General features: G+C 42.9%; 1 protein-coding gene across 1 annotated transcript; it reads right to left on the bottom strand.

The window, feature by feature from the left end:
* Positions 1-2,382: 2,382 nt before the first annotated feature.
* On the bottom strand, positions 2,383-17,368 carry bsk146 (brain specific kinase 146). Its single transcript, XM_082544289.1, has 5 exons — positions 16,913-17,368; positions 8,732-8,982; positions 7,857-8,059; positions 7,542-7,733; positions 2,383-7,460 (listed from the first exon to the last, which is right to left on the bottom strand). Exons 2-5 carry the CDS (start codon positions 8,901-8,903, stop codon positions 6,687-6,689), a joined length of 1,341 nt encoding a protein of 446 aa, XP_082400415.1. The 5' UTR covers positions 8,904-8,982; positions 16,913-17,368; the 3' UTR covers positions 2,383-6,686.
* Positions 17,369-25,456: the final 8,088 nt, after the last annotated feature.

The following is a 25,456-nucleotide window of genomic DNA, read 5'->3' as shown; positions in this document are numbered from 1 at the left end:
TGGCTCAGTTTTTCCAAAGTTGAGACATTTTTGTCTTTTTATTTATATGGTTGGGAAGAAAGCAGACAAGGGACAGCAGCATAAACCTGCAGCCATCTACAGATTTTTGTTGAATGCAATACATAAAACAACCACACACCCCTAAAAGAGAAGGAAGGGATGAAAGCATTTAAACCTGGGACACCTCCAGTAACTGGATAAAACCGTAGATGCTGCTCTGGGCGCAGTCGTTTAAAAGATGTAATCTGAATAACAATTATCCAGCTTTGACAGGGCCCTTACTTAATCCACTTTGTCTTGGTTGTTCAAAAGGACATTTTATAAAATCACACTGATCCAAAACTACTGAAAGCCTTACTGGTAATAACCAGTAATTTTACTGGGATGCAGAGGGCGCCAAAGTTCATGCAACAGAAAAGCTCCCTTATTAATTCATGATATTAAGTTTGACATTAACAGCTGTTATGTGAAATATCTAGTTAGCAATGCATTTGCTGTTTAATTCATAACCATATTTCACCTGCTTTGTCTTTATGAGAATGTAACAGCTCACAAACACTTAGCAAAAACACAAAGACAGGTGGAACTCATGCATGAGTAAATCTACTATTTAAAAGCGCGATCGTGGCTCAAGAGTTGGCAGTTCGTCTTGTAATCGGAAGGTTGCCGGTTCGAGCCCCGGCTTGGACAGTCTCGTCGTTGTGTCTTTGGGCGAGACACTTCACCTACTGGTGATGGCCAGAGGGGCCGACGGTGCGATATGGCAGCCTCGCTTCTGTCAGTCTGCCCCTGTGACTACAACTGTAGCCTCCACCAGTGTGTGGATGTGAGAGTGAATGAATAGTGGAATTGTAAAAGCGCTTTGAGGGTCCCGAAAAGCGCTATATAAATGCAATCCATTATTATTATAAAACAAAGTGTAAAAGAAGGGCTACAATGCAGTTTGCCATTCTCTTAACTCTGTTTTCTTGTTTGACTGCCTTTTGACTTTTTATTTCATTTTTCCTTTGAAGTCCATTCTATTCAGTTTCAATTCAATTTTATTTATACAGTGCCAAATCACAACAACAGTCGCCTCAAGGTGCTTTATATTTTAAGGCTTCAGTAATACAAAGAAAACAGAGAAAACCCCAACAATCATATGACCCTCTATGAGCAAGAACTTTGGCACCAGTGAGAAGGAAAAACTCCTTTTTAACAGGAAGAAACCTCCGGCAGCACCAGGCTCAGAGAGGGGCGGCCATCTGCGGTTGACCGGCTGGGGGGAGAAAGGAAGACAGGGCAAAAGCACGCTGTGGAAGAGAGCCAGATATTAATAACAACTAATAACTGAATAAAGAATGGTGTATCAGTATCAGTCTGATTCCAAGTATTTGCTGGGATCAGAGTGATTTGATATTTTCAAGAAAATTGATTAGTTACAATGTCCTAGAGGGGCGGGAAAAGAACAACAATTATCAAAAATGAAAATAAAGTACACGGTTAAACTATAAAACAAACGCTCTTTACTGTGATTTTTAGTAAAAAATTGAAGGTCACAAGCTAATTCATCATTAGCTGCATGCTATCAGGCGTCTATGGCCTCGTTAGGCTTAAATATTAGAAGTTAGTTACTGTGTCAGCTCCCTGAATCCAGAATTGAATTTAAAGTCCTCCTCCTGATATACAGAGGCATAATTCACCATCATGTCTTAACGATCGTCATATTAAATGGCAGAAACAATTCTGTGCATGATTCTCCTCTTATCTGCTTTGGTGCAAATAATTTTTTTTTAACTTACTTTGAAAAATCCTGGTAAACATGATTGAACCTTTGCCTCGCGGTTGATAATTAAAGGGTTCGCCTTAAAACTGGTGCATTAACTAAAATCTGAAATTATTCTTCTGAATTATACTTGGACACTGTACTCAGCCACCCAGCATTTACGTTTCTATGGAAACATTGTAACATATATCCAAAATACTTTACTAGCAGCATATACCTTTATTCAAAATATTTTGTGGTTTCAACTCATACAATACTAGAAGTAATTTATCTACTATTCTTGTTTTATTCATTTATAAATTTCAGTGCACTATATGAACATCATTAACCTGAGCCCCCATATTAAAATTTAAAATTAAACCTTTCCTGCCAGAGGTCTCTTCCTGCTAAAAGGAAGTTCTTTTCCCCCACCATCACCAAGTGCCTATTCACAGGTTACCATGGAGTGTTGAAGTTACTTATTTCTTCTTGGTTATAAAATTTGTCCACATTCTTTACGGTATTATGTGCCCCTAAAGATTCCCTTGTGTGAATGCGATTACATAATTTCACCTGTATGAAATTCAATTGCATAACAAAGAACTCTTGGGAGGGGAAAAACAAGAAAAATGCAAATATCACTCGAACAAGAATTCTTATTTTATTGACTAAATCTCAGCTTACAGGAAGACAGTTGTATTGCAAAGACAGAACCGGGTACAAGTTCTAGTGCTGTGGTCATCTACTCACTAAAACTCCACAAAAACCATGATGCTTTGAAATACAGCTATGTCACCGGACAGAAAGACACTGGAACGCCATTACAGCACGTCACAATATGAATAGGATGAGGAGGCAGCGGTGGCTGACTCAGACGCTGGGAGGGATCAAGGGGAAGGTGGCGTATGACAAATGCACATCTCACTTTCTAGTTTTGTGTCACTCATCTTCTCTCCCAGCTTGTGAACGGATGTGTCCTCGTCTGCAGCGTACTGTATACTGCACTGGTATTTCATCTGAGCACAGTGCTTGTACCACAAGTTCTAGTGAATCATTTACTATCTTAAAATTATTCTGATAGGAAACTACAGCAGTACGGGGCGTGTCCTTCAAAATAAAGATTTACTTTTTGGTATTTTGATATTCTGTGTTTTGCTTGCTAACTCATAAAACAGGGACTGCAACTGATCATCATTCATTCATTAGAAATAACATCCTGTTGGCTAATTGTCTATAACTAACAACAGCAGTTACTTTGGATTGTTAGGTTAGACTGGAGGTTTGGGTATAATGTTTTATAAGACAACGTGATAAAAAGTCAAATTTTCTGTTTTAAAGAATGTTGGCAAGACGATGCTAAAACATCTGACTTTACCAATAGCTCTGTCTCCACTATCAAAATGTTAGCTAGCTAATTTAGCTACGGATGGTTCCATGCTTGGAAAAAAGAAGCAAGGCTAAAGAAGAAAATTGAATATTTCAATTTCAAAATACGCGACATAATTAAAATTTTACTTGTGTAAAAAGCAACATCAGGCTATTCTTACATTAGGGGTATGATAAGCTAATGTTGATCTCTTTACTAATGCAAGAGAATAATTCAGAAAAATCAAGCTGAATGACACCAAACTAAGACAGCTTAAAAACACTGAATTCAGGGGTTGTTTGACACAGATGAAAAAAATCCCGGATCCTGTTTGCTAAACACAATTTTCAAAACTCAACTGCCTACATAGCATAAAAGTAAAGGGAACCTTTTATTCATTTTCATGTCTTTGTCATAAACATACTGTTACAGTGTTAGATACTCATATTAATGATGCTTAGATAGTGAGGTCTTTGGATGTATAATGCCTGTGAGCTGAAAACTACCTTAAAACTTGTTTTAAACACTCAGGTTCTGATAGCTACCCTTGGATCAATATGATGTCACGAGAGGGAGGTGATATACTCAATACAGTCATCCCAGGAACATAGCTTTAGCTGCAGACACTGTCATCCCACCTGTCTGCTATTCAAACCTTCTGTTTACAATCGGCAGCCAATCAGAAGAAAGTTGTCTTAGAGGGGAGGAGCTAAAGTAGCTCGTTTCAGTTTAAAATAAATAACAATTACTTTGAAAGGAGCAGAATAGGTCCCCTTTAGTTATAGCAAATCTAAACTTAGCTTAAAGGAAAATGAAATATTGTAGAGCAGCATGAGAGCCTGTGTAGCCCAGAATGTGCCAAAGAAACAAAGGCTCTATTAGGGCCATTTTTTGTGTTTGAAATGAGGTGAAAGCCACCAGAAGTTGTATTGAGCTGCTGGCAATCTGCAGTCTTATCATTTAATATCACCGAGCCCTACGTACTGGCCCTTTTACAGAAATAGTATTAAAGGTGGCCATGGTGTCCATGTCTGAAAAGTGAAACCATTAAAGAGGTGCTTTAAACCCAAACTGTTTATACTGACCACCAGGCGATGATCCCTGTGGCTAAAATAGGAATTCCAGCCATGTGTGGTAAATGGAAAAAAACATCATTCGTTTCACTTTGCAAATTTTTGTCAGAAAAGCGAATTATGGAGGCCATGCTCATTGGCCAGTGACTTGTGACTGACAAAACGCATAACATGGCTTCATAGTCAGATCCACCTCTGGCTTGACACATCTGCTTTCCAAGCAAGAGCAAAGTGGTGACGCTGAAAACACAAATTCACAAACCAATCAATAATAATGTCTACACTACTGGGAGACTGGTTTGGTGTCGGCTCTTTTTTACGTAACAAGAATTGTCAATAAAACCTCCCACGTGTCTCTATTTACAAGAATCCTCACGTTGCTTATCGTTGCACGTTGCCATGGGCGCTTCAAGCACGTCACGTTTATTTGGGAAGAGCGCGAATGTTGAAAGATGGTTTCGGAGTGAACGCTGCAAAGGAACAATGACGCGATGAGGTAATGTGGCTTCATACGGTCATGCCAGTGTGGGATGTGCTTGGGCTCGCACGGTTTACTCCGCACAGCACAGCGCTGCTTGAAGTTGACAGATGGGGAGCAGTGTCCGCATCAGGACCGTCCTTTGTTCTGAATCAGGAGGCTGCCGATGAGGTCAGAGATTGTCACAAGATGCAGTTATTTACTCTCTCGCTGATCCAACGCATCATGCGGAGGGGCTGAGCTGGTCCTCTGTCAGATCCGAGCTGAGGCTACTGACGTGTTGTTTGTCACCGGTACACTAACTACAACTATAGAGTGCTACAGCCTGTGACGGGATAAACACTGAGCAGTTTTTCACAAGAGGGCTTTAGCACATACAGTTTCATGCAGTTTATGTCTGAAAAGCAACACAGAGAACATCCATTCACACACTACGCATGATCCACCCCCCCAAAGAAAAATAATTCAATTGATATTCATGAAGTCAAAAAGGAATGGATTAGTTTTGTTGTTGTTTTTTAAATCCAAAAGCAAAACATTTAAGTCCCTACATTTGATTCAAATTCAAATCTCTCGCTCTGTCTTCATGCTTAGCTTTTTTTTAGTTCCTGAAGGTGGTGAGATGAGCACACAACATTAATAGCATTACAAATACATCACACTGGATAGAAACTAAGTAAGTATATTCAGATTTTTTTTCTTTTAGCCCTAGGATGTCTCAAGAGGTCATAACAGCAATATTCACTCTGGGACATGATGCAAGAAATTGTGCTACTGCAAAAAAAAAAATCACATCACAACATTTTACCTTTTTTTTCCTCCTAAAGCCAGTTCAGATTCGAAGTTTGAATTACTCGTCATGCAGTTTATAAAAAGTGACTCTTGAGTGTTTGCTTTTTTCCCCCTGCACTTAATTGGAACAGATCATTTTTCTTTTTCAGACAAAGTTTAAAAGAAAACACATTTTTAAGTGAAGGTCTGGATGAAAACGTGAGCAAAGCAGACAGATCTTTTTCTTGTTCTCTTTTGGAAAAAACGCTTCAAAGGAACATCATACAAACGGAATTTCAGGAGTGAGTAGAAAAAAGTCTTCCAACTGTGAAGTAGATATGTTCATGGTGAAGAGCAGAGACATCGCACGCATTCGCTCCATCTAGTCTGAGATGAAGGAAAGCTGTAGATCATCTCACATAATGCGCAAGTATTCAGTATGTACAGCAGCATACCACACCTGTTACACAGCTATACCTCAACACCATATCACAATGCTGAGTCGAATGGGAAACAAAGAGAGCTACCTTACAAAAAAATAGAAAAAATAGATTGTGTAGTCTTTTTTTTTTCTTCTTTTTTTAAAGATTCAAATAAATAATAAAATTCTCAAAGAAATATTAAACTACTTGTTTTAGATTCAAACGCACGGCGACGCACACGGACACATTCACACTTTCATATTCTTGTTACAAGTAAAACACTGAAACCACGGCTCAGTCAGTCTTTTTATCTTGTAAGGTGTTAGCTTGAGCTCTGTTTCGGTCAAAAACACGAATCTTTTGTCCCTTGGCTTCTTAAAAAAAAACTTCTTATCAGTGTTGAAGAGATCACGAGGAGTTCTGCCCAACTCCTGCTGACTTTTTTATCTTTTTATGTTATTTTAATTCATTTTTTTTGCTGCAAGTATTGCTTTAAGGAATATATTTTGGTCTTCTTGTCAGATCGATTTAGTGGTGAAATCTCTAATGTAGCGTTTTTTTCTTCATTTTTCTACACTTGCATTTTGAACGTGTCCTTGAATTCCAAGTGTTAAAACAGGACATTCGACCAATCATGAGGAATGTGTGCGTTCTACAAAGACGTCCTCGGAAGTCCTCCGGCGCGTGTGTGTCTGCGCTCTTCCTTTCCCACAATGTTTAAAACAGGAGACGTGTTAGTGCTTTGTTATCGCTTTGTTTCTTTTCCCATGCATGAACATCTACGTGGTTGGATGAGAGGTATAAAAGTGTGTGCCGGTGAGCCCTGACATGCTCAGACGCAGATTTCTATGGGTGTCGGCACTAGCATGCGGCCGCCAGGTGAGCCGTTTTCTCGGGGCATTCGATCGTAGCTGTTGGTGGATGACACGGAGCTGTTGGTGGAGACGGACACGAAATGGTGGCCCCCGCCGGGTTCCATCATCCCTCCTTTGGCCCCGCTGCCTCCGCTCCCCCTCTTCACCGCCACTGGCAACATGGGAGAGAGGGGCGACACTGGGGAGCGAGGTGACAGAGTCTGCTGCTTCATCCTCTCCACGAGATGCTCCTCGTCTTCTTCCCCGGACGATGATGACGAGATTGTGCCGTCCACCTCCCCACGGACTCCTCCTCCACCTCCTCCGCCGCCGCCGCCTCCGCCGCCTCCGCCACTAACTCTTTCGCCGCCACCTCCAGCAACCATGTTGCCGTTGTTGTTATCGTTCTCCGCGTCTAACATCCAGGAGTGGCTGAAGTACCCGAACACTTCTTTGACGGAGCAGCGGCGGTCCTGCTCCACCGATAGCAGGCGGCGGAACATGCGAAGGGCCTGCTCGGTGAAGCGCCTCCACTGCGACGGCACCGTGTTCGTCCTCCTCCTCTGCCAACGGATGAACTCCTGGTAGAAAGAGTCAGAGGGCAGAGCCTTCTCCCAAGGGAAGTTACCAGTCAGCATGCAGAACAGCAGCACACCGAAGGCCCAGACGTCAGTGCTGTAGTCCACGCAGAAGCCCTCGTGGCGGGACACATCGCAGAGCTCCGGAGCTGTGTAGGGGATGGTGCCGCTCACCTGGAGGGAAAACCCAACAGGTTACAGTCACTGGAGGAAACGTGCGAATATAAAAGCGTACAAAACTCAAACACTACTCACTCTTTTCACTGGTGAGCCAGCCCGGCGAGTCATTCCGAAGTCAGAGAGCTTGACCTTGCGGCACTCTCGATCAAAGATGAGGATGTTTTCAGGCTTAATGTCCCGATGGACCAGCTTCTTACAGTGCAGGTAGTCCAGAGCGATGGCTACCTGGTGTACACAGCGCTTTGCTACTGTTTCAGGAAGACCGACCTTGAGGGCCAAAGAAAGGAAAAGCACTATTTTATTCAGGGGATTTTACAGTTTTAAGCCAACTTTCTTCTGACTGTGGATCAGTAATCATCTGTATTACTATCGTTATCTGCGAATCAGCACCTGTGGAGGAATTATATCGAAGAGGTCTCCCGCCACGGCGTACTCCTGTGCAAACACGTAGTACTCGTCGGTCTCGAAGGCGATGCCAAACATGTTGATGATGAAGGGGCACGGAGACAGGTACAGGGAGATGCTGTACTCCCGTAGAAAAGACTTCAGCTTGGTTGTCTTCTTCTTCAGGAACTTCAGTGCCATTTTTGTACCTTTTGGGAAAAATACAGATGTTTTTTTTACAGATGCACAAAAAAACCAGTTTTTGTATCACGACTTTACTGAGGTATTATTTTAAATTACTCACTTATTTAGATTTTGTTGAGGCTTAAAGTTAAACCCCTGTGCTGATTGGAGTGAACTGAAACTCTTTGAATTCAATTCAGCGTTATTTATGTCACTAAATCACAGCAACAGGGGCCTTAAGACGCTTTATATTGTTAGGTAAAGACAGAGAAAACCCCCGAAATCAGATGACCCCCTTCAAGCAAGCAATTGGTGACAGTGGAAAGGAAAAACTCCCTTTTAACAGGAAGAAACCTCCAGCAGAATTAGGCTCAGGGAGGCGCAGCCATCTGCCATGACCAGTTGGGGGTGTTGTCGTCTATCCAAGAAGACCGTGCTTGAGATTTCTGCTATTTTAATTATTAGTCTGTAACTTTTCACTAAGGAGGTTTCTGTCTGTACATTTATGAATGCAGTTATTTAACCAAGCTTGCAATTTAGCATTCCATCCACTAATCTAACTATTAACACTTCTGTCTAAACAAAGGGACATCTCATTAGGAGCCAAAAGCAAAATTACACTTAAGGTGCAGAGACCAAAACAAAAAGGTGACAGCGCAATCACTTAAGACGTCATGTACTCTGTGGTGGTCCCTTACCTCTGATCTTGTGAATGACCAGATCCACCTTGCCATAGGTTCCCTTGCCCAGCTCTCTGATCACCTCGTAGTACTTGTTGACCTCTAGTCTCTCCAAATTTTGGGCAGCAATCAGCTGCAGCTCATCCAGGATGTCCATGTTGGCTCGAGAAACCAGCGGAGAGGAGGTCATGGTGCGGACTGCTTCAGGGTGCAAAAAAAACTGACTCGGGTAGGACAGGAGCAGCAATAGCAGCTAACAGCTGGTGTCACTGTACAGAAAGAAGAGAGGAGAAACATTTTGAAAACTGCTTCATCCTTCTACTCTTCCTCATTTCAAGTACAACAAGTTGGCTGTGATAGGACGGGCACACGAAGAGAAAAACAGGCTCTCGTCCTCTTGTGGGACCAAAACAGGAGCATGTGATATGTGATGTTTGTGTTGCATTCCAAGGTCGGCAATGCACAGCACGCTGTCGACACCGGAGCTCACAGCGTGCTGCTCTGATCTGCAGTGTGATAGCCGCTGAAAATGCTAATTATCTGCAGTGAAGGCTTAAGTAATTCTAAATGCTACTCGCCAAGGGGGATAGGGGATACCAGAGCTGAGCTGTGAGCTGAGTCACACACACACACACACACACACACACACACACACACACACACACACACACACACACACACACACACACACACACAGGCAGCCAATAACAGTCCTTTCTAGCAAATCCAATTCCTGCTGCAGTGTGATTATTCTTAGTGATTGCTTCCCTTTTTTCTCTTCCTGAGCGGCTGGACCTGCCAAGCACTGACCCTCACTGATCCAGGCGAATGTGGAGGAACTATAGGAGCGCGCGCACACACACACACACACACACACACACACACACACACACACACACACACACACACACACACACTCGTTACACAACCCGAGGTGCTGGAAAGCAGCCACTCTATATGAGCAGACACTTGGATTGGCTTTATATCTACAGCAGCCTCCTCATCATCAACACACTCGCCTGCCATTCCATGTACTTCACATATCTCATATTCTCCGCACACATCCACAGATGGATAACATTTCATTGCACAGTCTGGTTTTAGATGCAGAAAGTAACATTCAGTTGTATGCATCACAACGTTAAGTTGCCAACTATGTGATCAAACACACACACACGCAGCAATGTGCTACTTTACAGTTTTTTCTGAATGCTTAAACCCTAACTGTGATTCCTGTAGCACAATCTCTAAAACTATTCAGACTTATAGCAAAACCACTCACTGAGTTTGCAAAACTAAAAGCACAAAAACTGCTTTGCACTCAGTTTGCAATTTTGTAACACACACTTTGCAAAACTGTAGGCACAATTCACTGCACAACACTCAATTACCAAATTTCCAACACACTCCTAGCAAAAGTATACACATGTATGGCTATCATTAACACTAATTTGCCAACTGTCTGGCACACTTTCACATGTGAAAACTTTCTTAGATAATTAGTTCACTTTGCAATCAGCCTAAGCACTATAATACAGGTAAGCTGTGTGCGGAGTACAATGGAGGGAGCAGGAAGAGTGAGAAGTAGAGGAGGCCGAGGAAGAGGACGTGGAGGTGAAGAAGTAGGATGAAGAGGACAACAAGGACAAGGAGGAGCAAGAGGTTGACGAGGAGGGGGCAGAGGAAGATGAGGAGGGGGGAGAGGAAGGGTAGGAAGAGTAAGAAATAGAATTGCTGATGACATCAGAGCTACAATAGTGGACCATGTAATCAACCGTGGAATGACCCTGAGGGTAGCTGGCCAACGGGTCCAGCCCAACTCGAGCCGCTACACTGTAGCAAGTACCATAGGGACATCTTGAAATGAGAATCGGTTAGTACAGTCACTTCGCACAAAGATTTGTAGCACTGCCATATGCCAATGAGAAACACACCAATACCATTGATGTAAAAATACGGAAATTGTTATTTTACAGAATTGCTAGATGACCAGATGCTGGGGGCAGAGGAAGCATGTTCACTGCAGACCAAGTAACCCATATAGTCATTATGGCGATTGCAAATAATCCGATACTTGGAAATAAACACTTGTGTTTGTTTTGATGTGTTTGAATAAACACCAGTACTTGAAGTTTGGATCCCTCTATGCTTATGGATCTATGACAGAAGTAGCTCAAACTGACATAGCCTACCTTGTGCACAGAGGAAGCAAAAGCCAGATGTGTTTTGTATTCATACCATCAGTGTGCAGTTGGCGCATTGTGTGCTTAGTAGATGATGGCTTGTGTGTACTGTTTGATACGGAAACACCATTTTTACGAAGGTGTGAAGAGTTAATCCAGCTGTGTTTGCTTTTGCAAGAGAACTACAATGTTTTGATTATTGGGTGACAGGTTTTCTTATTTGTGTGAAGAGTTTTGCAAAATTAGCCAATAGTTACAAAAAATGTGCTTAAGCAATCAGAAAAAACTGTAAGTACCCCGTCGCCCCTCCACAGACCTCTGCGTTCTCTGTGGGAGTGTAATCTTTTTTGCGTGTGAAGCGGACAGGAAGAGAGGCTGACGGCAGCAGGTGAGGAGAGATGAGTCAGTTTGGGTGATAAATGGCAGTGCAGAGAGGATGTACTGTATCTCTCTCTCTCCTCTAAATAAAAGCTCTTGGGTGCATGTGATAAAAACACACATGCACAGGAGGGAGTTGTAAACAGAAGAGACCGTTTGTTTCTGCCGGGGATCAGAAGTGCTTACTGTAGCACTGCAGGATTGTGCCTCGTTCTTTTTCTGAGTGTGCGTTTGGCTCTGGTATGTTATCACGATAACATTCATAAACGTACAATGTATATTCAGTCAATAATAACTACTTAAAGCTGCAAATTCAACCAAGCTAGCTGTTTTGAGTGAAAACTGGGGCAGTAAATTTGAACTTTTCCATTTTTTTTCCATTTAGCTCCATCAAAAAGCGCTAAATAACTGAATAAACAGTTTAAACTGATTTTCCAATAACTAATTAATTATTTTACAACAAGAATTACAGTTATGAGTAAATAGTGATATAGTGATTTAAGTGTTGCTAACAGTGTTATCTCTCTGTAGATGAGGAACCCAGATAAGCCACAGATATTGACACTCTGCAATGCTTAGAGCTAATTAGCACCAGTTAGCAAGCGCTAATGAGTCCTAAAGATGCTAACAGCTACCACAAAGATGGAAAGGGATTGTATTTCTCACATTGTTGTAGTTCTATCCTTTATAATATAAAGTGCCACTGTTTGAATAAAACCAAACTAGATTTAAACATGCAAAAAGACGTGCTGTGGTGGTTTGTACCATCGCGTCACAGCAAGACGTTTCTGGGTTCAACTCCACGGGGCAGCTTGGACTTTTCTGGAGCTTTTTGGTTTCCCCCCACAGACATGCATGGTGAGTTAATGGGTGAATCAAATTTTTATCTAAATGGATAAAAAACTAAAGTTGTGGACGCAGTAAACATGTTGCAAAAAAGGAGGAAACATGCACACTATTTGGCACCAAGTGTATCTTCAGAAAAATGGGAATTACAGTGGCTGTGAAGATAGCACATATGACCCAGGCTGACAAAAAGGCCCAGTAATCATCTCCTGAACCCGTATCTATTAATGCCATTGTACTGGTTCAGTTGTCCAGCACAGTCTGCAGACCTTTAACGACTGGCTAATGTGATTTAACTTATTTCGTACCTCTTTACTCAGGACGCCCTGGAAAGCAATATTAATACTGAATTGATTTCTGCCTTAGGTCTGATGATCTTGACTAGATTGAGTCCCTAATCATTTTAAGCATAACCGGATTAACGCACTTCCACTGTGCTCGACCAATTCGTTTAATGGAGCCAAACTTCCAGCCCGATTTCATTAGGTGTACACAACCAGGAGAGAGCACGGAGCGAATTTCAGCTTTGAGAATAAACTGGTTTCATAAAATCAAAGTAAAAGGAACATTTTGACAAGGTACAGCAGCTTGTGTGGTTAGTTGCAGCAGTGATCTTCAAACTGTTCCCACAGCTCTTATTAGCAGATCTAGAGCTTAAGTTTTTCCAGCTAGTACGTGCAAAAAAAAGTCTGTGATGTAGGTCAAGCTACAGTCTCAAAGTTCAGAAGATTCTGCATCTTTATATATTTAATATTCACATCAAGATGGTGTGTGCGTGTGTGTGTAGACCAGACAATCCCAGCATTCATCACACTCTGCCTTTATCTAACACACTCTGTTTTCAGGTCTTTTTTTCCTTTTCCAGCTTCTATAGACCTGTGTGTTTTTTGGCCTGCTGCTGTATGCGTGTGCTTTCGTTTACCACAGCTAAAACTGCATCTGTATTTGTATAGAAGCAGTAAGACTCGTGTAGCTCAGTGAGTCATCAGGCCAGGATAAATGTCGGCTCTCCGTGTGGAGGGGAAGTCTGCAGTCCCACTGCGTGAGTGCATCACATAGGCTCACCTTTAACAATAGAAACAACTCGATGCAAAAGCAGCTGCGTGTCGCAAGTGCTTTGCATCGCTGGTAGGAACAACTGCAGAGCAGCTGGATGGGTAAAACGAGATGATCAAAAGGGTTCAAATTTGGTATTTTCCCTGCAGCTCACGTTCAAATAATGCTGGGAAACTTTTCAGGATGAGGTGAAGGAGAATGGCAGCCTCTGTCTCACACCACTGTTGTTGTACTTTTTGGTGTTTAGGAGTATAAATACATAAACAGATGTATTAAGTTAGGGGCAACTGCATACCACATACTGTAAGTTTATACAAAGTTATCTAAGGTTGAAATAAGCCTTTCACATATTAATTATTTGTTGTAATCATCTTCAACATTCGCTCCACTACACTGTTCATTTTCCCCAAAGCATATCATTGATCTATTCATCTCAAAGCGAATTAATCGTCAACAATTGCTATAATTGTTTAATATTTAATAAATTATTCGACAAGCACAAATAAGAACCACACGCTGAGTCCAGTGTATTATTGTGAAAGGAATATTTCTGGTTCTTTTTATACAATGTGAAGATGCTAACCTGAGTCATGGTAAATTCAGATTGTCTGGTCTCTAGTTTGGGACAGTTTTATGCTAAACCTAAAAAGTCAGTTGACAGATTGATGCTTGTGTTAGTCCTCCTTTCCTGCAGACTGTTCTCTCCGACAGCCTGCAAAATTCAACGTTCTGGGAACAGACACAAAATACAGCATGTTCCTTTCAGCTGACCACATCCCCCCAGCCCTCCCCACTCGCTCAACACTGACCCTCTGTGCCACCAGGTTTAACACTCTGTGGAAACAGAGCAGCGACCAGGGGCCGCAGCTGACTAAATCCCAGACTGCTTATGCAACCAGCGGGCCGAGCCGGAGCACATTCGACGAGCCAAGGCAACGATCACAGCCACGTCCACCCCCACTGATGCAGCCGCGCTGCCCTCCAACAATAACAGCTTAATTTTTTTGCATTTCAGTGACTGTTTCTATTCTCCTGATAGATGTGCTGCAAAGAAACACATTCCTGCCTTCCACGTGAGAAACTGCAGCAACAAAAATATTTAGCCTTTAAATGTTCTGGACACGTTTGATTTGTCTTCTATTTATTGAAAAAAAGCTGCTGACTGCTGCACACGCACATAATCAAAGTGACTGTGTGTAAATGTGCACTGGCAGGGAGCAGAGGGAGGCCAGCAGCAAAACACCAGTCAGTGTGTGTGTGTGTGTGTGTGTGTGTGTGTGTGTGTGTGTGTGTGTGTGTGTGTGTGTGTGTGTGTGTGTGTGTGTGGAAAGTGAACAAAAACAGAATGTGGTTGCCAAAATCTCTAGTACCTACTTATATTACAGCTCCTCAGCAGTAGATATTTACACCTTAGTTTGATTTTACAGATTTTATTTAGAACGTTTTAAAGGCCTGAAATCAAAATCAAGCAAATTTTACTAATAAAATAAATAAATAATAATAATATTTTTAAAAGGGATCAAAAAGAACAGTAAATAATACAAATTGAAATACTAAAAGTAAAAGAGATGCACTTGGAGAAATTTAAAAAAATATATGTTGCTGGTTATTTTTGGAGTTTGGGGGACAAGAAAGCTCTGTCGCCTGTACGAGCCAGTTGGGAATTCTGAATTACTAGAAGGTGCTGATCGACAGACCTAAGTGAGAGGCATAGGACAACTAAAGGATTTGATAGTTAACGTAGGCGAGCCCGTGTAAACACTTACACGCAAGCAACAATATTTTAAAATGAATCCTGTACTTCCCAGGAAACCAGTGTAATAGTTTAAGAATGGGTGAAGCTTCCGTGTATCTTTCAGGAGTCTAGCAGCTGCAGTCTGAACCAGCTGCAGACATGTTTTAAGTGTTTTGCTCAACCCAACATATAATAACTTGTAGTAATCCAATCTAGATCATGAAAAGAAAGAAGTTTTTAACTATATTTAATATCTTAATTTGAGAAAGCTGGCTATAACAACTGCTGTGATCTGTCTAATTAAGGAGATGAATCAAAGATAACACTCAGACTTTAAACCTGAGGTTTAAGAAATGAGTCTCAAGATCTAAAGGGATAGTGAAAAATGTAACTGGCTGCTTATTCGCCACAGGAATCACTAAAATTTCAGTTTTACCATCACAGGGTTGAGAGACGGGTTTAAGAGGGAGGTAAATCTGGGTTTCATCTGCAAAAAAGTAGTAAGGAACATGATGGGTTTTTAAAAAAAAAATAAACCCAAAAGGTGTGTGTACAACTGAAGTGGACCAAGAATGGAACCTTGAGGTACACCACTGGTTAAGGGGGTAGTTTTAGAAGAATAACTGCCAATGCTAATGGAAAACCACCTACAACTTAAATAAGACTTAAAACAGTTCAAAGCCATCCCACAAATAACAACACAATGAGTGTTCAAGATGTTGTAGTCCACTGTATCAAACACAGTGGTAAGATCCAGTAATATACGTACAGCATTAACTAGCATCAACAATAAACAGGAGATCACTGAAAACTCTTAACAGAGCAGATGCGATGAATTTGACTGAAAAACCTCACCAATATCATTAGTGCGTAAAACAGACGGCAGCAACAACTAGCTTAATTAGTATTTATGCTAACTAGGCTATATTCAGGGCTTCATCTTCATATTTAGCAAACAAAATTTAACTTGGTAATTTGATTTTTTAATCAAAATTGAATAAGGAAGATCTATCCTCTCAAAATCCTTATGGTAATACTGGTTATTTTCCATCTTCAACTAATTCAAATTCACCAGTCTTATCCATCAGTCGTCCTACCCGCATCTTCAAGCCAGTCAACCCAGTCCCTGTTCTTTAGAATCATTATTTAAACTCCTTCCCATCACCTCCTCATCTGGGTTATTCGGTCTACTTAAAGGTATGTGCTCACTCAGCTCTCCACCCGGCCCCTAGTTCAAGTTCAGCTGGCATCTCATCAACACAATATATAGGCACTGTGGATGAGCATTGAGGCATTGATTACATGATTTATCCAAAATAATGGCTTAGATCGGCTTGTATAGATTGGCTATAGGGCGTAACCCTTCATTTTTCTAAGCAAGTCCCCAAAATTGCCCAGTATAATCCAGCAAACATAGACAGCAGGTAGACCAGTCAGAATGTAAACATTCTGGTCTTGTATCATCCTCCAATCACTAAAGGCTTCAGCTTTCAGCAGGTCTGCATCGTCACCTGCAGTGTGTGTGCTCAGACAGCACTCACTGAAGGGACAACCACTGTCACTTTAGTGTAACAGAGCTTAGATAGCGGAAAGGAACAGACATGCATTAGCTCCTGCAGATACCTGACTGCCAACCCCCCTCCTCCACTCCTTCCTCCTCCTGCAAAAACACGGGATGCATAGTGGGGGTGAGGGAGGGCTTTTAGATGTTGTGTTGTGATCAATAATACAAATTCCACTACACAATCCGATACTGTAAACAACCTAAAATGCTTACAATCAATGATATTGTTGCTTGCTAGAGATCAATGACATTAGAAAATGTACATACAACATAGAGAAGAAATCACAGTTTTGTTTTCAGTGTGAACGCTGCTGTATGGCATTGGCCTAATGATGCACTGCATGCACACATCATAGCGGCACACACAGTAACGGAGCCTGGTCGGTCAGGGTGCAGGTGAGGATAAACGGTCAGCCCGGGTTTAATTCGCTACTCACCTTTCAGTTGATACCCATATGGAGACTGTGAAGTCCGCCCTGTCGGCCCAGGCTGCTACTGGTAAACACACAGGGAGATGAGAGCACATACTAAGACCAGGTGAGCCCAGAGAAACGTCTGATATCGGTGTCCAGCGAGAAGCCTCCGAGCAGCGTCGGTGGATGTGGTGTCGAGCATCCTGCAGCCTCCTCCGGCTCTGCGTCCTATTGTCTCCGCATCGCTCTGTCCTCTAGGATGGGAGGAGAGCAGAGGCAGGGGAGGAGAGACAAAGCCCTCCCCCTCCTCGCTGGCCCGGCCAATCGCAGCGCTGCTCCGCTGGGAGCCGCCGCTGCTCGCTGTCTCCATACAGACTATGGTACATTCAGGGATGATGGGAAATCCAACTTCTTCCAAATACAGTCAAATAAATAAATATGTTACCAACAGATAGCTTGAACTGGATATTGGCTATTTTTAATAATAGCTAAAAAAAAAAAAAACATTATTGTTATATTATTATTATATTTGCTTTTACATAATTTTCTCTGGGATTAATAAAGCATTCTGATTCTGACTCGTAAACGTTTACGTAAACAGACTTTGCTGTGTATGTTTTTATAAAATGTCTTTAGGCAATGTCATTTGAGGCAGTGTTGGTTAGTACAAAGATATATTAAGGCTTTTGTGCCAAGAATAAACACATAAATCAATGGAGTGGTCTGTCCCAGCTATCACGGCCGAGAGGCAGGGTGCACCCACAAATAAAGACAGACAACAATTCACACTTTATCCCAAACCCATATGTGTCTTTGGACTGTGAGCGGAAGCTGGTGTACCGAGAGTGGCCCCACACAACCCCCTATGAATAAGCACTTGGTGACAATGGGAAGGAAAAACTCACTTTTAACAGGAAGCAACCTCCACCAGAACCAGGCTCAGGGCGGGACGGCCTGGTTCTGGTGGAAGGAAGAAGAAAGGACAAAAGACACAAGAGAGCTAGAGATTAATAAAAACTAACAATTAAATATAGCGTGATGTATAAACACATAGCGAGTGTAAAAAGGGTGAAAAAGAAACATTCAGTGTGTCATGAGAAACCTCCAGCAGCATAGAGCTATTGATGTGTAACTAAGGGAGGATTCAAGGTCACCTGATCCATCCATAACTGTAAGCTTTATCAAAATGGAAAATTTAAGCCTAATCTTAAAAGTAGGGCGAGGGTGAGAGGGTTCCTGTCTCCTGAATCCAAACTGGGAGCTGGTTTCACAGAAGTGGGGCCTGAGAGCAGAAGGCTCTGCCTCCCATTCTACTTTTAAATACCCTAGGAACCAAAGCTAAGGAAGCAGTCTGAGAGTGAATTGCTCTTCTGGGGTGATATGTTACTGTGAGGTAAAGATGGGCCTGGTTATTCAAGACTTTGTATGTGAGGAGAAAGATTGTAAAATTGTTACATTTAAATCACTTGGAGACAGAATGTTTCAAATTTTAGAGATAGTGTGTATCACACAATGGAAATTTGTATTTGTCTTTTATAACTGGTATTATTTGTGAGCGTAGATCTTTTTTGGATTATATTGGACATTTTTAGTGTTTTGTATGATATTTTTTTTAATCCACTGCGGCCTACTAGCTGTCAAATGGACTTGATAGAATAGAATAGAATAGAATAGAATAGAATAGAATAGCCTTTATTGTCATTGTACAGAGTACAACGAAATTGGAGTGCCACTCCCTTGGTGCAAGTTTCAATAATAAATATAAATGTAAAATATAAAAAGTACAAAAAAAAAAACAACAATCGTAAGTACTCAAACAATAGTATGTACAATATATACAGGATAGCAGCATTAATATAATGACAGTATGAATAGCAGCATAATATAATGACAGTGACGGTATGGAATAGGTTCAATTGTTTTTGTGCTTATTTACTACGGTGATAGCTCTGGGAAAGAAGCTATCCCTGAATCTGTTTGTCCTGGTTTTATGTGACCTGTACCGTCGGCCTGACGGTAATAGTTCAAACAGTTGGTTGCTGTGGTGAGAGTGGTCCTTGATGATATTGCCAGCTCTGCTGAGGTACCGAGAGTTTGCAGTGACCTCCAGGCTGGGCAGAGAGCAGCCAGTGATCTTCTGGGCTGTGTTGATGACCCTCTGCAGTACTTTCCTGTCTGCAGCTGAGCACCCTGCATACCATGTTGTTATGCCGTACGTTAGGATGCTCTCTATGGTGGCTCTGTAAAATGTCACCAGCAGCCTCTCCTCCAGGTTGTTCCTCCTGAGCACTCTCAGAAAGTGGAGACGCTGCTGGGCCTTTTTAACCACCGCTGTAGTATTTGCAGTCCAGGAGAGGTCATCAGATATCTGCACGCCCAGAAACCTCATGGAGTGTACCCTCTCCACACAGCTCCCGTGAATGTAAAGTGGGACCGGGTCTGCTCTGCCCTTCCTGAAGTCCAAGATAAGTTCTTTAGTTTTCGTGGTGTTCAGTTGGAGGTTGTTAACTGAACACCACTCAGTCAGTCTGTTGACCTCATCTCTGTAGTCCGACTCATCCCCCCTTGAGATGAGTCCAACCACTGTGGTGTCATCCGCGAACTTTATGATGGTGTTTGAGAGATGGGTAGGGGAGCAGTCGGATGTGTAGAGCGTAAACAGGAGGGGACTCAAAACACATCCTTGTGGAGACCCGGTGCTGAGTGTGATGGTGCTGGACCGGTGGGGGCCGAGTCTGACAGACTGTGGTCTATTTGTCAGGAAGTCCTTGATCCAGAGGCAGATGGGGGTGGCGAGTCCCAGGTGAGACAGTTTCTGGACCAGGATCTCCGGGATGATATGATTGAATGCTGAGCTGAAGTCCAGAAAGAGCATTCTCACATAGCTTCCTCGGTGCTCCAGGTGACTCAGCGCAGTGTGGAGCGCTATGGTGATGGCGTCCTCGGTGGAACGATTTGCCCTGTAGGCAAATTGGTGGGGGTCCAGAGTGGGAGGCAGACCGGCCCTGATGTGCTGACAGACCAGTCTCTCAAAGCACTTCATCACTACAGGCGTAAGTGCAACAGGCCTGTAGTCATTTGGGCTGGCCACAGCTGTCTTCTTGGCGATGGGGATGATGGTGGAGGTTTTGAGGCAGGGCGGGACGGTGTTTGATGACAAGGAAAGGTTGAAGATTTTAGTGAAGACTCCGGTCAGTTCGTCAGCACATGCTCTGAGAACCTTTCCATGTATTCCATCAGGACCTGCTGCCTTCCTGGGATTCACTGACCTTAGAACACACCTCACTTGGTGCTCCCTAAGTGTTAGTGTGCCAGTGCTGGGGGCGGGTGGAAGTGGTGTGGCAGCTGAGGGCTTGGTCGTCTCAAAGCGGGCGAAGAAACGGTTTAGATCCTCAGCCAGTGAGGCATCAGATGTTGCCTGGTTATTGCTTCTGTAGTTGGTAATGTGATTGATCCCCTGCCACATTTTTCTGGGGTCGTTGTCAGCAAAGTGATCTTCAATCCTCCTCCTATAGGCAGCCTTAGCTTTCCTGATGGGCAGCCTTAGCTTTCCTGATGATAAAGAAGAGGGTAGGCCCAGATATGAAAAGGAAGGACTGCGTGGAAGCCAAGCGTGTGAAGGAAGGACCTGTCGCCCGATTGTCAGGTGAGACGGCTCGTGTGAGGATGCCGACCCAGTCCTGACAGCAGAAATGGCGACAGTGGGAAATAACGCATGTGATCGACAGCAGGGCAGAGGTGCACAGCTCGAGGGTGGAGCACAAGCTGAGCTGTGAATGGACGAGCCTGGTGGAGGGACGAGACGGAGATGGGAGGCTTCTTCTTGTCCTCCTGGGACCAGGTTGCCGTGGTCCCTGCTCTGAAGTGAAATTGCTCAGCTGTTTTCAAACACGAGGAACATTCGCCTTGGCTTTGTAGGACAATGCATCGCGGGACTGTGGGGGATTTTAGTGCACAAAAAACTGGCTCACATAAAGACATCCCCAGGAAAGGAAGACCACGAGTCACCTCTGCTGTTGATCTGACTCATCCGAGTCACCAACCTCAGAAATTGCAAGTCAGCGACCAGATAAATGCCACACAGAGTTCCAGTAGCAGACACATCTTTACATCAACTGTTCAGAGGAGACTGCATGAATCAGATCTTTATGGTCATATAGCTGCTAAGAAACCACTACTGCTTGTTGCTAAGGAAAAGCAACAAGCGAACAGATTTGTTTGGGCCAAGAAACATAAGGAATGGAGATTAGACCAGTGGAAATCTGTGCTTTGGTCTGATGAATCCAAATTTGAGATCATCGGTTCCACTCGCCGTGTCTTTGTGCGACACAGAAAAGGTGACCGGGTGGTCTCTACATCCATGGTTCCCACTGTGAAGCATGGAGGAGGAGGTGTGATGGTGTGGGGGTGCTTTGGTGGTGACGCTGTTGGGGATTTATTCACAACTGTGGTGTGCAAGATGGCCTGGCCTCCAGAGTCACCTGACCTAAACCCAGTCAAGATGGTTTGGGGTGAAGAGAGAAGGCAAAAGGGCCAACAAGTCCTCAGCATCTCTGGGAACTCCTTCAGGACTAATGGAAAACCATTTTAGGTGACGACCTCATGAAGCTCATTGAGAGAATGTCAAAGGTGTGCAAAGCAGTAATCAAAGCAAAGAGCAGCTATTTTCAAGAGTCTAAAATATAAAATTCTGCATTATTCCATATGTGTTCGTTCGTGGTTTTGATGCCTTTAGTGAAAATATACAATGTAAATAGTCATGAAAATAAAGAAAAACTTAAATGAGAAGGTGTGTGCAACTTTTGACTGGTAGTGTAGATCCAGGAAATTATAGGTCATCCAGGTCTTTAGTGTCTCATTCCTGCAGTTTAATTAATTGTGTCATCTGGCTTCATGGATATAGCTGGGCATCATCTGCATAGCAGTGAAAATGTATGAAATGCCTTCAAAGGATACTGCCCAGATAGAAAAACAGAAAGGCTTGTTTCCATTGTGAGACTTAAAAGGCGACTTCTGTGTGTCCAAAAGTAAAGTGTTAACAACTTTTTATCATTTAACTTAGCAGCTACTGGCACGTCTTCCGTGGTGGAAGCAGAGTCTGGGGACGAAGGGGATGACCCACCAATCTCTGGGGGCGAGGTCACCGAGGCAGTTAAACAACCCCTTGGTGGCAGAGCCCCTGGGGAGGACGAGGTCCACCCCGAGTTCCTGAAGGCTCTGGATGTTGTAGGGCCGTCTTGGTTGACACGTCTCTACAATGTTGCGTGGAGATCAGGGGCAGTAACCCTGGACTGGCAGGCCGGGGTGGTGTTCCCCATCTTTAAGAAAGGGTGTTTTCCAACTACAGGGGAATCACACTCCTCAGCCTCCCTAGGAAAGTCTATGCCAGGGTGCTGGAGAGGAGTGTTCGTCCGTTAGTCGAACCTAGTGGTGAGCGGTGGTCTCAGGATTTCATCTCTGCTTTTTGCAGATGATGTGGTTCTGTTGGCTTCTTCGGGTGATGGCCTCCAGCTCGCCTTGGAACGTTTCGCAGCCTAGTGTGAAGCGGTGGGAATGAGAATTAGCACCTCCAAATCTGAGGCCATGGTCCTCAGTTGGAAAAGGGTGGAGTGCCCACTCTGGGTTGGGGACGAGTTCCTGCCCCGAGTGGAGGAGTTTAAGTATCTCTGGGTCTTGTTCACGAGTGACGGGAGAAGGGAGCGAGTGTTGTGGTGAAGAGAGAGCTGAGTGTAAAAGCGAAGCTCTCAGTTTACTGGTCGATCTACCTCCCTGTTCTCAACTATGGCCACGAGCTGTGGGTAGTGACCGAAAGAACGAGATCGCTGATACAAGCAGCGGAAATGGGCTTCAGAAAAGTGTGGCTGGCCTCTCTCTTAGAGATAGGGTGAGAAGTTCAGCCATTCGGGAGGGGCTCAGAGTAGAGCAGCTGGTCCTCCACATCGAAAGGAGCCAGCTGAGGTGGTTCAGGCACCTGACAAGGATTCCCCCTGGGCGCCTCCTGGGTGACATTTCCGGGCATGCCCCACGGGGAGGAGGCCCCGGGACAGACCCAGGAAACGCTGGAGAGATTATATCCTGGGAACGCTTTGGTATTCCCCCGGACAAGCTGGAGGAGATGGCTGGGGAGAGGGAGGTCTGGGCTTCTCTGCTTGGGCTGCTGCCCCCGCGACCCGGCCCCACATAAGCGGAAGAAAATGGATGGAACTTAGCAGCTGACTAGTGAAACCCTTAACCCAGTTCTTAGATCAGAGCCCCGGGTTGTGAGCTGTTCTGATCAATATTTGTAGGGACTTAAAGCATTGCTTTCTTATTACATTTTTCTAACTGAAAGCTTCCCCGTGGAATTATTTTCAGTCTAAAACAAAGATGTAAATAATCACACCACAGGGGAAGTCTGGTCACATACCTTTTTTGCCATAAGAATAAAAATATTGCCTTTTTTAATTCTTTAAAAAATTAGGCTGGTACCTTTAAGGGAATACAGTGAAAGTACATGTGGATACATTTAGGTAAAAGACTCATTTTAATTGTGTTAACTCTACCAATTAAGGAGAGAAGAAAATCCAGCCACCTCTGCAGCTCTGCTTTAGATTTATGAATTAATGACATATAATTCTCTTGGTAGATTCTGTCAAGTGAGGAACAAGCAGTTATACCGAGGTATTTGAAACTACCCAGGCAGTATCTGATCTGTTCTGTCATGTTAATTGGAAATGCTTCACTCTTAGTGTAATTAATTTTAGAGCCTGAAACTGCACTGTATGATTTGAGGCGTGCAAGAAAAAAATGGAAAGGAATTGTTCAGTTGAGCTATAAATACTAATAGATCATCTGCATAAAGTCCAGTTTATGCTCCTCGTGCCTATTTTTAAGCCTGTAATGGAGAATTTTGAACAAATAGCAATGACTAATGTAGGGTTTTTTATGAGAGAGAAGACAAATATGCTCCTATTATAAGTTTTCCCAATTTATAAACAAAACGGTTAGAATTTCAAACTAGTTTTACATGGCACCATGGACCTCCTCTCTCTGGCTCAGAGACAAAGGCTGCCACGCCTAGGAAGTAAACACTTTTCATTTTGTGTGATAAACAGGATACTAAGGTGATTGGTCAAAACAGTTTAGGGTGGGCTTAGGTCTGATGTTGGCTCACGTTTCTTCTTCCGCAACTTTCTTGGCATCTCCTTATTTGGAGATGCCTCTTTAACCATCACCATGGCAACCACCTCTTACCCTCCTGTCAGACCTGCATAAAGAGAAAGGCAGACAGTTACGACTATGTTTACCTTCTGGTGCCTTCACTCCTCAAATTCCTTAGAGAAGGGGGCTCCTCTACTGTACTACTATACTAAACTATAGTATAGCCACCTACTTCTAATACTACTCTACAATGTTTAACTGTGTGCAATAAAGTATAAAACACAGTTATGTGATGCTAATTATAAGATATTAGCCTTAAAGATGAAAATAAATCCCACCTTTAATGGCTCTGTAACTATGTAAAACAAGGCAGGCGAGCTTGGCCATCCGTGCCTACAACCACGGGACAATGTGAAGGCGTCCGACAGAACTCCATTAGTCAAAATCCAGGATCTGGGACCATTGAAAAGCTTTTTAACAGATCTAATAAAGGAGTCCCCAAAATTCATGACCCTTAGTCTCAAAAAGAGAGCTAGGTTCAGTTCTGTCGAACGCCTGCTCAGCATCCATGGATAATATCACCAAGGGAAGCTCTCATTTTAGAAGTTTCAATTATATGAAACAGCCTCCGAACATTATCAGCTGCTTGCCTGTTTTTAACTAAATCTGTTTGGTCTGCTTGAATAATTTTAGAAATAACTTTTTCTATTTGAAATGCTATAAAAATTAGGCAATACCTTATAGTCTGACTCGAGGAGGTTGAGGGGCCTAAAATTACCTCTGTTAATCCTTCCCAGGTTTGGGAAGTCATATTATTGTTGCAGGCACTAAAGACCGAGGGAGTGCCGCCTTTTGAAAAGTATTCTTGATCGTGTTTGTGAGAGGGGTTAGTAGATTTTTGTTAAGTCTTGAAGTATTCAGTCGGAAATCTATCAGGGCCTGGGGCTTTTTTGTTTTGTAACAATTTAACAGCGAGAAGAAACTCGTCCTCTGATGTTTCTTTCTCCAATATGTGTTTATCTGTTGTGCTAATCTTTGGCAGAGGTAATTCACTTAGAAATTGTTTTATTTCAGTACTGTCACTATCATAGTCGGTCTCATATAAGGCTTGATATTAGTTTTTAAATTCCAGATTTATATCTTTTGGGTTTTCTAAATATCTGCTGTAGTTTGCCAGTCTTATTACCAAATTCATAATGCTATCTAGTTCTGGCCATTGCAGCTTCAGCTTTGTTTGTACACATATTAGTGATTCTGCAAATACTTGTTTTGTTCTCGAGTGATCAATTTCCAAGGTCCTTATGTTGCTATTACTATGGTGGTGGCTATCCATGTGTAGCATTTCATTCCAAGACTAATTTCATCATGTGGACAGCAAATTATAAAAGAAAACTCCGCTTAGTATTTGTCATGTGTGGCAGGCAGGAT

This window comes from Aulonocara stuartgranti (genome assembly GCF_965226115.1).
Source record: "Aulonocara stuartgranti genome assembly, chromosome: 8".
Classification (NCBI taxonomy): Eukaryota; Metazoa; Chordata; class Actinopteri; order Cichliformes; family Cichlidae; genus Aulonocara; species Aulonocara stuartgranti.
Note: the sequence above shows the minus strand (reverse complement) of the source record. Positions and strands in the feature narration are given on the sequence as shown.